This window comes from Molossus molossus, unplaced genomic scaffold, assembly GCF_014108415.1.
Source record: "Molossus molossus isolate mMolMol1 unplaced genomic scaffold, mMolMol1.p scaffold_m16_p_19, whole genome shotgun sequence".
Classification (NCBI taxonomy): Eukaryota; Metazoa; Chordata; class Mammalia; order Chiroptera; family Molossidae; genus Molossus; species Molossus molossus.
The window spans coordinates 437,483-453,565 of record NW_023425354.1 but is presented as its reverse complement, the minus strand read 5'-3'; the positions used below and the strand labels follow the sequence as shown (position 1 = coordinate 453,565).

Below are 16,083 nucleotides of genomic sequence, written 5' to 3'. Positions count from 1 at the left end.
ATCCTCACCTGAGGATATTTTTCCATTTTTCATCATAGTGGGAGGGAGGAAGCGAAAGAGAGAGAAAGAGAAAGAGAAAGAGAAAGAGAAAGAGAAAGAGAAAGAGAAAGAGAAAGAAACACTCATGTGAGAGAGACACATCGACTGGTTGCCTCACAACCTGACCAGGGCCAGGGTCGAACTGCAACCAAGGTATGTGCCCTTGACTGGAATTGAACCTGCAACTCATTTGTCCCCGGGCCTACGCTCTAACTGCTGAGCCAAACCAGCCCATGGACCAATGGGTCGTGGGTTCAATTCCGGTCAAAGGCAAGTGCCTTGGTTGCGATTCGTCCCTGGCCCTCGTTGGGGTTGTGCGAGAGGCAGCCACTGGCTGTATCCTTTTCACATTGGTGTTTCTTCTTTCTCTCTCTCCCTCCCACTCTATCTGAACAAAAGTGGAAGGAAAGTCCTCGGGTGAGGATAAAAAAAAAAAATTAAATAAATAAAATAAAATAAAATAAAAATTAAATCAGATGTTACTCCTCACTTGAGCTGCCCAGTAGTTTTCCATTTCACTTAATGTGGAACCCAGTATATAGCAAGCCCGCTGAAACGCTCCCGGGGTAAACCCTGTCCTCGCCTCGTTCATGGGCCTTCTCCTGCCTTGGACAGGACAGGGTGAGCATACTCCCACCTCAGGGCCATTGTCCTTGCTGTCTGCCCAGATGCCTCTGGGGCTGCTGGCGCTCGTCCTTCGGGGCTCAGGTCACGTGCTTCCTCCTTCTCTGGACTTCCTGCCCATCTCTGGTTCCAACACATGCTGTGCATTTACTCCCATGTGTGCTGTGGGTCCTCCAGCCAGATAAGCACCCTGAGTCAGGGCGCTGGAGTTGGGCTCCCTGCTTTCTTCCCACACCTGTGTCTGGCATGTATCAGGTGCTCAGCACACATCTCCTGATGAAACAACAGACCTTTGTAAAACTGGGATCTGGGGTCTCTTCCCTATGTCCATCTGCAGCTCCCTGGAGCGACGCCACCTACCTCCTGAGCATCTGAAGGTGCTGCTCTTCCCTTCAGTCCCAGCAGGTCCACATGCTGGCTTCCTTTTGTCTTCCTTCTTCCACGCGTGGTGACTCCACACTGAGGGGACGTGGCTGTGGGCTCGCTCATGGCTGTGTGTCCCACCCTGGTCTGAGCCTGGTATACAGTGACTGCTCACATCGGCCAATCGATGTCTCTCATCGATGTTTCTCTCTCCCTCTCCCTTCCTCTCTCTCTAAAATCAATAAAGAGAAAAAAGGTGAACATTTACAGTAGCCTCGTATAGGTCTGTTAATAGCAGGTGACACATGCTCCAACCATTATCAATAAATATATCTCAACAGAGCTCCCGACAGGGCAGAGCGGTGTGTCCTGGGCTGTGTGCACTAAGTGCCCAGGGCACAAAGAACCTGGACTCAGGAGCTTGGGGCAACGCACTCCACAGGCCCTCCGGCGGCAGCAGCTTGGAAACATTCGCTGTGCTTGATGGCATGCTCTATCAATTGACTGTGTATTGTTTTTTGTTTTGTTTTGTTTTTATCCTCACGGGAGGACGTTTTTGCATTTATCTTCAGATAGAGCAGGAGGGAGAGGGGGAGAAGAGACAGAGAGAACCATCCATGTGAGAAAGACACATCGAATGGTTGCCACCCACACGACCCCACCTGGGGCTGGGGACAAACTGCAACTGCGGTCTGTGCCCTTAGCGTGAACCGAACCCCAGTCTCTCTCTGGACCGCAGGCTGACGCTCTAACCACTGAGCCAAACCGGCCAGGGCTTGTTTTTATTTTATTGATTTTAGAGAGAAAGGAAGGGAGAGGGAGAGAGATAGAGACATCCATGAGAGAGAACATTAATTGGCCACCTCCTGCATGCCCCCCACTGTGGATCAGGCCCACAACCTGGGCATGTGCCCTGACGGGGAATAGAACCGGTGACCTTTTGGTGCACAGGTCAATGCTCAACCACTGGCCGGACTCTGTATTGTTTTTAAATCAGAGGCATCCTCACTTATCATTTTTATGCTGGTCTCAATGCCACCTAAAGCCTCTCCAATATATAAATGAGTACTTAATAAGACTGCTGTGTTTCTTTTCTATCTAGGACATACTGTCATACCTATGGTTCAAAGCATGTGAACTCTTAGGAGTTTGTACTATAATTGCAAATACATTTATGGCAAAAAATACATACAACTGTTACACTGAGAGGGACACACTGATTTCCATTTCTTTTAGAATGAGTTTTTACACACAAAGAATGCACTGGATGCCCCACTTACGTCCTGCCTGGGGTCTCTGTTCTGGTCTCCAGATGCCTACTTTCTCCTGATCCGTTTAAGCCCAGCTTTCTCTCACGTCTTTCCTGCCACACTGTACTTAAACTGTATCTTTCTGTCCTAATTCTTCTTCATGATTAATTTGCAAATAATGGAACACCGCGACCGCTTGCCCTGTTGATTGGGGCCACCACGTTGGCCGAGTGCGACAGCTCCTGGTCCTCGTGTGGACCTCAGGGGCCACCGTGCCTCCTGCAGCAGAGGCTGAAAGGTGTGCTTTACTGTGGTTTTGATTTTTCCAAGACACGCTTGGAGCCGGCGTTATGGAACCGACACTCCCTTCCCACCATCGTCCGCGGTTTGTAAGCGGAATGGTTTTCCTGATCCTGACCGAGTACCACTTTTTAACCGAGAGGTGCGCAGTGCACAGAAGGTCCCCGGTGTGCACGGAAGGTCCCCATTGTGCACCGAGGGTCCCCCTTGGGCACGGAGGGCGCCGCAGGACCGGCCTGGGCGCAGCGCTCGGTCCGGAGCGTGTCCACGGCGCCCACGCGCATCCTCAGCCTTTCACTGATTACGAAACGTCCAGCCCATGACATTGCTGATGCTGCGGGCGTCCGCCAATTATTTCAACGGCGGTCAAGACTGACCCGGTGCAAACTGGCGGTGCCGGGGGTCTCAGACCGTAGCTACTGGTTAACGAGGCCGGTCCCGCGGTTCGAGGCTCTGCGGGTGACAGCGGAGGCCGAGTGCCCGGCAACCCGCGGGCGTCTGCGGGAGCGTCCGACCCGACGGCGGAGCCGCGGCCGCAGGGCAGGTGTCTGGGCCCCGCCGCCCGCGCCGACCTTGACCCGGCCCGGGCCCCCGGCCCGGCCCCCGCCCCCGCCAGGCCGCGCGCGGCTCCGCGGCTCCGGGGCCACGGCGCTCCGCCCCGGGTTTTCCGGGCCGCCGGGGCCGCGCCTGCGTCGGGCGTCGCGGCCGGACGTGCGGCGCCGGGCGACGTGCCTCGCCATTAGCTGGCCGCCGGTAGCCCCACTGCCGTGCGTCGCCGCCATAGGCGGGCGCAGCCGTCCGTCAGCGGCCCGGCGCCGCACGAGCGCGCCGCGCGTGTCCCGCCCCTCGCCGCCGCTCGTCGCTCGCCGGCCGGCGGCCTCGCTGGGCCTCAGCTCCGTGGCGGCGGCGGCGGAAGGCGCCGGCCCGCGCAGGCCCATGGCGGCGGCCGCGGCGCTCCCGGGCGCGGGCGGGCCTCCCGCGGGCGGCGGGGCCGGCGGCGGCGCGGGCGGCGGGTCCCCGCCGGGCGGGTGGGCCGTGGCGCGCCTCGAGGGCCGCGAGTTCGAGTACCTGATGAAGAAGCGCTCGGTGACCATCGGCCGCAACTCGTCGCAGGGCTCGGTGGACGTGAGCATGGGCCACTCGAGCTTCATCTCGCGGCGCCACCTGGAGATCTTCACGCCCCCGGGCGGCGGCCATGGCGGGGCGGCCCCCGAGCCCGCGGCGCAGCCCGGGCCCGACGCCGGCGGCGACTTCTACCTGCGCTGCCTCGGCAAGAACGGCGTGTTCGTGGACGGCGTGTTCCAGAGGCGCGGGGCGCCGCCGCTGCAGCTGCCGCGCGTGTGAGTGGGGGCCGGGCGCGGCGGGGACCCCGATCCCGACGCGCGCCTCCCGGCCTGGTCGTGCCCACAGGGAGGGCCCAGATCCGGGCCCGACCCCCGACCCATCACCCGGGACCTGGACCGGGCCCGCGGCCGCCGACTTCCGACCCGCCCCCCACCCGTCACCCCGGCCGATCCCACTCTCCGACCCCAGTGTCCCGGCCTCGTCCACTGAGTCCACGGCCGGACGCAGGCTGCAGCCCCTGCCAGCTCCCTCCCCGAGCTGCACGCTCAGCTCCTGTGCACGTGGGCCCGGGGTGGTGGGGTGGCGGTGGTGTTGTCCCCCGGGTGTCGGGTTTGCACTGGTTTCCGTGGCCAGCCTGTAGGTAGTTCTGAACAGAAGCGTTCGCCGCTGTTGGCGGAACTGCCCCACGGTAAACACTGTACTTTCTTACCCGAGCTCAGGCTGTCTGTCACCTCCTCCTCCTGCAGGTTCTCAGGCCTGCGTTCTTGCAAGGTCCTCTTCTCCAGCCCGGTCTTTGCAGACTAAACCAAACGTGGAAAACTCTCCAAGCGTGATGGGTTTTCACGTCTTGGCCCAGGGCCTTCACATTTTGGGAGAAGTGGATACTTTTAACATGACGTTTTACGAGTTGGGTGATTATTTGGTAATTATTGTAAGGCCTTGCTGTTAATGAAGTGAGCCCCATGGGACCTGTCCGTCCTGCTGCCAAACAGCTCAGCGTGGTCCTGTGGTTTTATGAAGTTATCATTTGCTCTGCTTGGAAAACGAGGGACTCTCTAGGAAACGTTAATTATTCCTCAGGTGCTCCTTTTTTAATCGTTGCAAGGAGAGCCCTTGTCCACAGACTGGAATTTTTAACTGATTTTAGTTGTTGAAGACGCAGAGAAGAGCTGTTGGCTGTTCTCAGCTCCTTGATTTGTGTTGTCTGTGTGTGCGCCCGCCTGCCGATGCTCAGACCCTGTGGAAAGCTGCACCAGCCAGTTCCCTGAGCTTTGAGGGGAGCATTTCAATCCCAAACGCTGTTTGTGTGTCTTTATACTCCAGATTGCATAAAATCAACAGCAGGGGTCTTTTAGTATGACAGGTTGTTTGCAAATAACTCAATGTCACCACAAAGTATACTGTATCTTTACTCTTAGGATTTTGAGATTTTCAAAGAAAATTCTTGTTACTATTCAGCCTAAACCATTTGTGTTGACATAGAAATAACTTGGGTCCTGGCTGGTTTGGCTCCGCGGTTGGAGCTGTGGCCTGAGGACCAGAGAGTCCCTGGTTCGGTTCCCGCTAGGGGCACATACCAAAAAAAAAAAGGAAAAATACATAAGAAGGACACAAACTGTGACACCCCACCACCTCCTCTTTAAAATAAATAAATAACTTGGCTTTTTGGTGACAGCAGAATCCGGACTTTAGGGGTAGAGTGCGCCTTGCAGAGAGGAGTGCGGTGGGGCTGGACCTGGGCCTTTCCCTTCAGCTGCTGGGCAGGGGAGAGGCCGGGGCTTCTTAAGGGTCTAGGCACCTCTGCTCATTCTGGCAGGGGGAGTGGCCTTTTTTCAAGGGATTTTGGCATTTGCAGTGTAAAATAAGTGGATAATTGGTAGGACTTCACAGCACTTACCTTTTCGTAAGGCATCATTTTTAAGTTTTTAGTGTAGGGTGGTAACAATACAGGTTAATGGAATAAACTATGTAAAGACAATTGGTACTAGCTAAATATAGACAAACTTTTAAATTTCTTTTTCTTGAAGTTAAACTCAGTTTATTTTTAATCCTTACCTGAGGATATTTTTCCATTGATTTTTTTCCTTTTTTAAAGATGGGGGGGGGGGGCAGAGAGAGAGAGACATCAGTGTGAGAGAGAGACACATCGATTGGTTGCCTCTCGCACAATCTCGACTGGGGCCAAGGATCGAACCTGCAACCCAGGTACATGCCCTTGACCGAGAATCAAACCCTTGACTCTTCAGTCCTCTGGCCGACACTGTAACTGCTGAGCCAAACCAGCCAGGGCTAAACTCATTTTATGTTACAAGGTCTTTGGAAGTTAAAAAATCAAAATGTGTAAGTTTAAAAACGCGTGTAATAACGCGTGTAAACGCAGAGGTTGAAATATTCTTATTGCTTGTTTTCAGATTTGTCTAATGAATTGACGGTCACTGTGGAGTTAAAAAGTAGGACAATCCATGGTTGGTTTGTTATTTGAATGACAAGGAGTTTATTCCAGTTCCAACTTTAAGATGAATTTACATTTTGTAGTTAGTATTAAAATTTTACATGCAGCCTGTCTGGTGTGGCTCAGTGGTTGAGCATCGACCCATGCATCAAGAGGTCGCCTGTTGGATTACTGGTCAGGGCACATGCCCGAGTTGTGGGCCTGATCCCTGGTGGGGGATATGCAGGAGGTGGCCAATTGATGTTCTCTCTCATCAATGTTTCTATCGCTCTCTCCCTTCCTGTCTATAAAATCAATACAGAAAGAAAGAATAATAATAAAAATTTACATGCAGAATATTTGGAAGAGTACATGAGTTTAGGCTTCAAGTATGGGTCATCATTTTATTAAAATACTAAATGTGTTAATCTCAGGGATAGAGAAAGATGAGGATATAATCCTATAGTTGGCTATCATGAGTATTTTATTTTACTTTTATTGTTATTATTTATTTATTTTTATTTTTGTTAATTCTCACCCGAGGATATTTTTCCATTTATTTATTTATTTATTTATTTTAGACAGAGTGGAAGGGAGGGAGGGAGAGAGAGAGAAGCATCGATGTGAGAGAGACACATCAATCGGTTGTCTCCTGCAGACCCTGACTGGGGCCAGGATTCAGACTTGCAACCCAGGTACATGCCCTTGACTGGAATTGAACCCGAGACCCTTCAGTCTGCAGGCCGACGTTCTAACTGGTGAGCCAAACCGGGTAGGGCTGTCAGGAGTATTTTAATTTTTTTTTCCTTTATTGGTTTTAGAGAGAGAGGAAGTGAGAGGAAGAGCGAGAGAGAGAAACATCGATGAGAAAGAACATCAATTGGCTGCCTCCTACCTGTCCCCCCCCCCCTCCCCGCTTTGGATCGGGCCTACAACCTGGGCATGTGCCCTGACCAGGAATTGAACTGGTGACCTCTTGGTGCCTGGGACAACGCTCAACCACTGAGCCACACCAGCCGGACTGTCAGGAGTATTTTAAATGGTTTGAATAAGATGTGAATACAAGCACCTTTTCCTCAGTGGTTGGTGAGCCCCAGGACCAGCATGGACCAGCATGTGTGTGCAGGGGGAATGTGGTGGGTGCCAGAGTGCCAGGGCCTCTTATTGTCCAGAAAGCAAGTGATTTCTACAAATCCTTGACTTTGGGCCAAGTATGCAGGGCTGTGTCTACAGAAATGCATCTTTTTTCTCTCCAGGAGTGAGGCGCAGGATTTTTTGGGAGTTGGGGGGTCTCTGCTGTGGGTTCAGTGGGAGAACTCTGGGCCACCTGTGCAGGGCTTCTGGAAGTGGGCAGGTTGAGATGGCCTTGTGGGCATGGCTGGGCTGGCTGGCAGTCTGCTGCTGGAGAAGGTGGATTTAGGCTGGAGGAGACCTTGGGTGAGCTGTGGAGCATGATGTTTGCCTGGGCCTGGGTGTGAGATTGTTTTCTCCGCCGTGACGGAAGGAAGAATGTTCTTTTTGAGGACAGGCTCCTCCTTTGTCTAAGGACCTGGTCTAGGGCCTGAGTGAGCAGTAAAGTGTTTAGCAAGATTGGTTGGGCAGGAATGTCTGGGTGTGTTGTTACTCTTGTTGCCATGGTAGCAAACAAAGTATAATTTATAAATAAAAATAAGCTACTCTTTAACAGTTATTTATATTTTGAAATGTTAACTGAATTTGACAATATTTTTGATCAGTAAGATCCTACAATATCTAATAGCCAAACATAAATAGAATAAATTGAATTTATTATTGCCCAAAACTTTTTAACATGCAAAACTGCTATGTGTTTATTTAGACAAGTGGCCCTGTTCCTACGCTGAATTAACTGTCAGTGATACAGCAACACCACCTTTCTTACGTGGCATGTTTTAACCTGCAGGTTGAGTTTGGTAATGTCACATTTGAAGATTTTCTCACTGGGTTAGAGATGGCATCCTCTAAGGAGGGGACTGGAGAGAGGCCAGCAGACAGTGGCTTCTGGAGCTTTCCACGTGGAGCCTCCCAGAGGAGAACTCAGGAACTCACAGTGGCTAGTCTTGTTCAGAAATGGGATGGGGCAGGACTGAGGCTCCCAGAGAACAGCAGTACCAGAAGAGGAGGGTGATGAGGTGGAGTGTGTCGGGAGAGGAGCTGGCCTGGAGAACAGGACAGCATCCTGCGGCGGCACATTGGTCAGAGTGGGTTGGAGGATGAGATAGGAGGCTCCCTGGGAGGCTGGAGAGCGAGGATGGGGTGGGGGTAAGAAGTATTTGTGGGGTGGGGTGGAGTTCAGGGTGAGGAGAGTGGAGATCATGGGGATCAGCAGCTTGTGGTAGAGGAGGGAACCACTGAGGATGCAGCCCAGCCTAGGCAGACCGGGAACAGACACAGATGTGTGGAGGAGGACAGTCCCAGGATAGGAGATGAAATGGGGGTCTTGTTGGAAAGTCCGAGCGGAGCCACTAGTGAGGCCTGGTGTTTCCTTTCTCTGTTTTCATTCACTTAAAAAAATGTTTTTACGTATCTCTCCACCCTCTCTCTCCCTTTTGGCAGCATCAGCGTGTTCTCTGCATCAATGGTGTGTTCTCTTGTTCCAGGACTATAGGGTTGACTGAAACGCCTTCATTTCATGACCTGAGACTCTGACCAGTTTGTAAGCAGAGCTCTGAGCCAGGGTCCAGGATGGCAGGTCTCCAGGACCCCGTAGTGGGCGACACGTTGTGGCAGGTGCACCTAGCAGAGAGGCAGAGGGGCTTTGCACTGTGCAGAGTGCTCAGTGTACAAATTAATTGCTTTTGATGACCACTGTGTGTTTTTGTTGTTGTTGTTAATCTTCACCCAAGGATATTTGTCCATTGATTTTTAGAGGGTGGAAGGAACAGTGAGAGGGAGAGAGAGAGACATCAATGTGAGAGAGATCCAGGTACATGCCCTTGAGCAGAATCGAAGCCAAGATCCTTGGTGCACCATGCGTTTTCCTTTTCCTTTTCCATCCTCACCCGAGGATATTTTTCTGTTGATTTTCAGATAGAATGGGAGGGAGGGAGAAAGAGAGAGAAAAACATTGATGTGAAAGAAACACATAGATTGGTTGCCTCCTGCACGACCCCAACCAGGGCCGGGGATCAAACTGCTACCAAGGTACATGCCCTCGACTGGAATCGAACCCGAGACTCTTTGGTTCATGTGCTGATGCTCCAACAGCTGAGCCAAACTGGCTAGGGCCCCAGGGCCTGTGTTTTTCTTTAAGAACTACAGTATGCATTCATTTGGCGAATGGAGATACATTTTTATCACTGATTTGAAGACATTGGGGGACACAGTGCAACTATTTTAGCATAATCGTTACTTTACTATGTTAAAAATAATCCAACAACCAGCCCATTTCTTCTTCACTGAGTGCTGTGTAGTTCTTCCAGGGGTAAAACTCAGTTTGTTCATTTTAATGTTACTTAATGAGTAGTTTAAGACAGTTTAGATTTGAAATACTTTGAATTTCTAACACATTTTGAGAAACAAGCCTGTGTGGTGGGACTTGTCAGTCACCCGCAGGGTCATTTATGTGCCTGCTTCCTGTATCAGGAGATGGTAAGGGTGGCCCTGGAGCTGGACAGACTGAGCTGCATGCCCCTCTGCCACTTAACCTGCCTGAGTTTCAGTCCCCTCGTTGGTAACATGGGGGTAATAACTGGCTGTCATCCTGGGACACAGTTAACACTGGCCTGTGCCCCTGCTAGACGTCAGGGCCGCGTGTTTGGCCATTGTGTCCTGCTGAGGTGAGGAGAGGCCCGTGAGGAGCTGATGTGCCGGACTTGTGAGGGAGGGTGGAGATGGCCCCAGCGGCACCCCTCAGCTTGAGCAGAGCTCCACAGGCACAGGTGTGCACAGTCAGCTGGTCGGGGCCTCTTGGAGGAGTGCGCGGAGTTGGAGGTTCCTTCCGCTGGGAGAAGTTGACCCTCCCCACCAGGACGTAAGAATCACAACTGGCCATGGGATGTGGTTGACATCGCCCAGTAGCCAGGCCTGGAGGAGTCCGTCTGGGGCTGCCCCACCCTCCCCAAGGCTCCGTTCCAGCCGGCGGGCCTCAGCACAGGTAGTCCCTGTCCGCAGAAAAGGAAAAGCGCTCTGCCCTGGGCTCAGTCAGCAGAGGGTCTGACAGGAAGGACACTGATTCACTGATGCTCTCTGTTGTAGAAATTTGCCATTGGCAGAATGCTGTTTTTTTTTTCTTAAATTGCTTTTTTATTGACATGTAAGAACCATGTATACTTTTGAAACTTGGGCCAAGGTTTCTTTCTGGAGGGCAGGGAGGACCTGCGACAGCTCCCTGCAGGCCTCCCAGCGGGAGAGGAGCAGGGGCACCCTTCTCCAAGAGGCTGTAACTCATCTCCTCCCCTTGCTCTCTCCCTTGCTGCTCCTCCCAGGGGGGACCTGGTCCTGTATGTGTTTGTACCCCCTAGAAGTGGCACAGAGCCATCATTTCTTGGTGCATGCCCAAAATAAGTGTGCCCATTCACTGCTGGCTTAGGACACGAATGTACTGTGAATATTCTCATGTGCGGATCATCTAGCCATGGTATTCTTGTCGGATGCGGCTCCCCGTTTGCGGTCCCCAAAGAAGCGGGTCCCATCTAGAGCCACAGCTGCAGAGGCTCAGCTCAGCCGCCTGTGTGACTGGCGGACATGTGCCAAAAGTAAGGCTTCTGTAGCAGCAGCGGATCCCATTGTGAGCGCAGCGTGGTTGCCCTGCTGAGAAGAGAGGTGTTCTTGAAGATGAATAAAAGTTTCTAAAATAAGGAAGCTTTTAATGAGAGCATTTATCATTGTGGATAGGAATCTTATCTGTTTAACAATTTTGCGTAGCTCTGTTTTTTTTGTGTTTGTGTTTTGGAGCAGTTTACAGTATCTTGATAGTATAATAATTCAGCGCCCACACTTCTGGTCCCAGTTCTTTTTTTATCCTCACCCAAGGACATTTTTCAATATTTTGTTCAGATAGAGTGGGAGGGAGAGAGACAGAGAGAAACATCGATGTGAAAGGGACACGTCGAGTGGTTGCCACCCACATGACCCAATCAAGGCTGGGGACAAACTGCAACCAAGATACGTGCCCTTAGTGGGAACTGAACCCGGGTCTCTGGACCGCAGGCCAACACCAAGCCAGGGCTGGTCCCAGTTCTTAATGAGGGTTTTTGAATTTGCTAATGAGCCCCAGTACACCAGGGCGTGGTTCAGACACACACCGCCATTCCTGTGATTTGAAACAGTGTGATGGGGTGTTACTGCTGTCGTCCCAGGTCACAGCCTTTCTGAGTCAGTCTCAAGTGTGGGTTTGGTCTCAGATCTCAGCCCCTGTGGCGGGAACAGGGAAGGAGCACCACAGAGAGTCCCACAGGGATTTTAGACTTTTGGCTCTTGTTTTGGCTTATCATTTCTGTGTCTTATCCAGTGAAAGGTGTCAGCACAGCAGTTCCTGGAATAACATTAGTTCGTTACAACATTGATGAGATGCCATAGGAACTTAATTCTTGTTTATATCAATTAGCCTACGATAAGATTGGTTGGTTTCCTTATACATTGTTTTGCTTAAAGTTGCAGAACCTATCGATGACATAAGTGAGGACTTATGAAGAACAGTGGTTCTCACAGGGACACCCTCTCCTTCCCTGTGACATTTCGTAATATCTGGAGACAGGTTGGCAGTATTGGGGTGGTGAGGGGCAGCTACTGGCATCTAGTGGGCTGGGCCAGAAATGTTACTGCACGTCTCACAGTCACAGGACAGCCCCCCAGCCCCCCCCAACAGTGTGATCCAGCCCCAAGTGTCAGTAGTGGGGTGGTGGAGACCCCTTGGAGCACAGTAGGCTCACAGCTGATCAGAGTTGGTCACCTGATGGGTAGTCCCTACTTAAAACCTGGAGTGACCAGAGCATTCACCGGTATCAGTCCAGGGGCAGGTACCTTCCCACACCAGGGAAGAGGCCACTGGGGAGCCTCCCCTCGCAGCTCTGGGAAGACAGACGTGGGCCCGGGGTGCCTCGGAATGCGTGCTCTCGGGAGTGTCCACTGGGGAGCCTCCCCCTCGCAGCTCTGGGGAGAGAGACGCGGGCCCAGGGTGCCTCGGAATGCGTGCTCTCAAGAGTGTCTACTGGCTTCAGTTAGGCTGATGATGTCCCTCTGGGAACATTTATGGTTAATGGGGGAAAGGACATTGCATTGCTCTGGTGGGTGTTCCAGGGTTTGTGGTCCTGGTTTCCCTGGAACACAGACTGATGATGTGTGACATTAGTGAGAGACGGCCGCCATGTTTCCTCGTGGTGTTTGTCACTAATATCGTCAAGCACTGCGTAACGTCTCAGTCCACAACAGACCACATGTAGCCTGTGTGACTGGTCCCATAAGGCTGCAATGGGAAGCTGTTGCCTAGTGATGTGGTAGCCGTCATGACTTCACAGTCAGCCCATCACTTCATGTCTGACGGTGCTGACGTCAGCAAACCTGCTCTGCCCAGCGTGTACAAGGGCAGCAGGCACAGCTCTGCACTGCACGTAAAACTCTGATTGTGAGCAGCTGTCACTGGTTCATGTGTTTATCGCACCACGTTTTATCATCACTTTAACGTGTACTCGTTCTACTCATAAGATCCCAGTGAGCAGTGTGACACATCACACCGCACCGTATCCGTGGCTGCCTTGCTTCTCTCGAGTGTATCATTTTTGCTCGTGTTTGGTTTTGTTCATCGTGGCCCCAAAGTATGCAGAGTCCACTGCCTGTTTTCAGGGAGAGGCCGCTGAGTGACAGCCCTGGAAGTGATCAAAGGGAGAAAGTCAGTGAAGGGTGCTGCTCGCCACCTGTGTCCCTTCCCCCACAGCTACGGTCTTGAACAAAGTGATGGGCGCCATTCAAGGACCTGCCTCACTGAAGCAGCAAGGATGACAGGTTCGGAAGGGCCTCTGTCAGACGTGGAGAGACTGCTAATGACCTGGATCGAAGACCAGGCACAAACACTGTTCTGCTAAGCTCCATGACGACCATGGCCAGTGCAAAAAGCTTGTTCGTGAGGTTGAAAGAAGAGGCTGGACCCAACCATGATGCTGACTTACTGCTAGCTCTGGCTGGTTTAAATGGTTCAAGAACCGTTAATCGTTCCATAGTGTGAAAGTGAGTGGTGGGTCTGCAGTTCTGGTGTGAAGGCAGCTGAAGGGTTTTGGGGGACTCAAGATCAGCTGACTCTGGAGGAGAGTTACCTGCCAGAGAAAATGTCCAATATGGATAAAACCTGTTCTGGAAACATATGCCTGAAAGGACTTCGTCCATAAGGAGGCAAAGTCATTGCAGGTTTCAAGGCTTTTAAGGACAGGCTGGCTGTCTTTCTTGGGACTGTTGCAGGCTACACCTTGAAACCTTTTCTGATCGGGCACAGAGACTGCCCAGGGCCTTCGAGCACATTGGTAGGCACACTGCCAGTGTCCTGCAGGAGCACTGGACATCATGGGGGACCCCGCTCCTCCTCCCAGACACACTCCTGAATTGCGATGCCTGCAGAATGAAAGTACTAATTGAGAGCACCACACCTTTCAGGATTCTGCTGGATGTTGATGATGCTCCTGGCACCCTCCTTTCATTGGTGACCTTTATCTCAAATCAAAGTAGAGTTCCTCTAACATGACCTCTTTGATCAAATGGATCAAGGAGTCATAGCAGCTTTTAAGGCCTGCTCCCTGAGAAGGGCCTTTTCATAGGCTGTTGTCACAGCTGAGGAGACATGGTGATGTGGAAGGACTCCAGTGTCCATGAGGTGGTGTCCCCAAGGAATGCAGGGAGGCTCCTGGAAGAAGATACTCAAGAGGTTCATCCAGGATTTGCCAAGTATGAGGAGGTGGCAAAATCACCAAGACTGGTTGAGATGGCGAACAACTTCAGTCACTGGGTGTGTGTGAGGATGACATTGAGGAGCTCCTTGAGCTGGTTCCTGAGGAACTGACCAATGAAGAGGAAGAAGAGGCCAGGGACAGGGGACTGGGGGCAAAGGAAAGAATCCCAAAAAAATTTACAGTGAAGGGCTGAGCAGAAGCATTTTTCAGACTGCGACAAACTCATTAAAAAGTTTGAAAACCATTGCCCAGCTGGTGTGGCTCAGTGGTTGAGCGTCGACCCCTGCACCAGGAGGTCGCCGGTTCAATTCCCAGTCAGGGCATATGCCCAGGTTGTGGGCTCCATCTCCAGTAGGGGGCATGCAGGAGGTGGCCAATCCATGTTCTCTCTCATTGATGTTTCTATCTCTCTCTCCCTCTCCCTTCCTCTCTCTCTAAAATTAATAAAGAAAACAAATAAAAAGTTTGAAAACATGGACCTCTTATACTGAAAAGTGTTCATTAATAGAAATATTCATGGTGCATTAACTTCTAAAAAGCACATCTATATTGGAAAAAATGAAGCAAACCAAGCCAGCCACCATGGACATGTTTCTGAAGAGTGAACCCCACCTCCCCTCACCTCAAGAAGAACCTCAGGCAGGACCTTCAAGAGGTGTTTCAGAAGAAGGTGTTATCACCGCGGACACAGCTCCATGTGTGTTATTCTCGTGGGAGCCAGCAGTGTCTCGGGTTTTAGAAAAGTAGCGCAGTGTGCGCATTCCCTTCACCCTGTCCTCCAACATGTCAGGGTTTCTGTTGTGAAACATGAATATTCTTAGTGGGATAATTAAAGCTATAATTAGCTCTTCAGGTCAGAATTGGCTGCCAGCCGATTCCAGGTCGGCTGTTTGGAGCTGTTTGCTCTTTGGACATTGTGAACAAGGGATTGTGCACCTGCTTGAGGCACAGAGGCTCCCTGAAGGCAAGTCATGTGGCAGGACGGGAAGAGTTGGATGCCGACAGGTGGCTGGCCTCAGAAGCTTCGAAGCTTCCAGCTCCACGTCTGCCGTCCTGGTGTTCTGTCTGCTTCAGCTCCCTTCCTGCGGGGAGTTGCTGCTGCTTCAGGACCTTGGGCTCACCCTCTCCTCGTCCATTCTGCTTCTCTGACTTTAGACTTCTGATCTGCCCTGTTCCATCCACATGGCCGTTTCTCACGTCTGTCACTCTCCCTTCTTCCTTCATTGCTCCTGACAGTGGTTTCTCACATGGGCTTCCAGAGTGGTTTCTTAGTTGATCTCCAGTCTTGTCACTCTCCACAGTTGTTTGTCTTTTTGTTTGTAGTATAATCTACACACAGATCAGTGCCCAGATCCTAAATTTAAAGCTTCGCGAGAACCCATGGTGTAATCTGTCCCCAGTCAAGAGACATTGCCTGTCAGCACCTCCCAACCACAGAACCACTGTCCCGAGTCCTAAACCAGACATGGAATCCAACAGAATGGACTTCATGGAATAGTGTCTGGGAGATTAGCCCCTATTTTTGCACTTGGCTATGGACCACGTGTTCTCATTGCTGTAAGAACTGAAGCCAATAATGTGAATGTCCCACAATCTGGTGTTCTGCTGTCGATGGACATTTAGGTAGTTGTTGTTGTGTTAATCCTCACCCGAGGATGTTTTTCCATTGATTTTTAGATAGAGTGGAAGGAGGAGGGAGAGAGAGAGGGAGAAACATTGATATGAGAGAGACGATTCGATTGGCTGCCTCCTGAACAACTCCACCCAGGGCTGGGGACAAATTGCAACCAAGGTACGTGCCTTTGACCGGGAATCGAACCCTCAATCCTTTGGTTCAAGGGTTGATGCTCTACCCCCTGAGCCAAACTAGCCAGGGCCATTTAGGTAGTTTTATTTTGGGCTAGTATACTGGGTGATGCTGCTCTGAGTGTTTCATAGTGTTTTCGAGTTGGAAGACATTTTCAGCTGAATGCTGTCTTGAGGTTCCTTGGTCATGTGTGGTGAGCACATGCGCTTTCTGCTGGGCCCCAGGGTGTGCGCACGTCAGCTTCCACGGGTGCAGCCCCCAGAGGCTCTGGAAGGTCCAGGTCAGGTGGTTCGAAGCTGCATCGGCATC

At 51.6% G+C, this 16,083-nt stretch overlaps 1 protein-coding gene across 2 annotated transcripts in view; it reads left to right on the top strand.

Annotated features, from left to right (window-relative positions):
* The first annotated feature begins 3,512 nt into the window (after positions 1 to 3,512).
* FOXK2 (forkhead box K2) overlaps positions 3,513 to 16,083 on the top strand; it is a 38,883-nt gene continuing 26,312 nt past the window's right edge. Inside the window, exon 1 of one of the 2 annotated variants that reach the window (XM_036268715.1) lies at positions 3,513 to 3,916. In XM_036268715.1, coding sequence (XP_036124608.1) covers positions 3,513 to 3,916 — 404 coding nt within the window. The remainder of the gene's footprint in view (positions 3,917 to 16,083) is intronic. The other variant, XM_036268717.1, reaches the window with a different exon arrangement.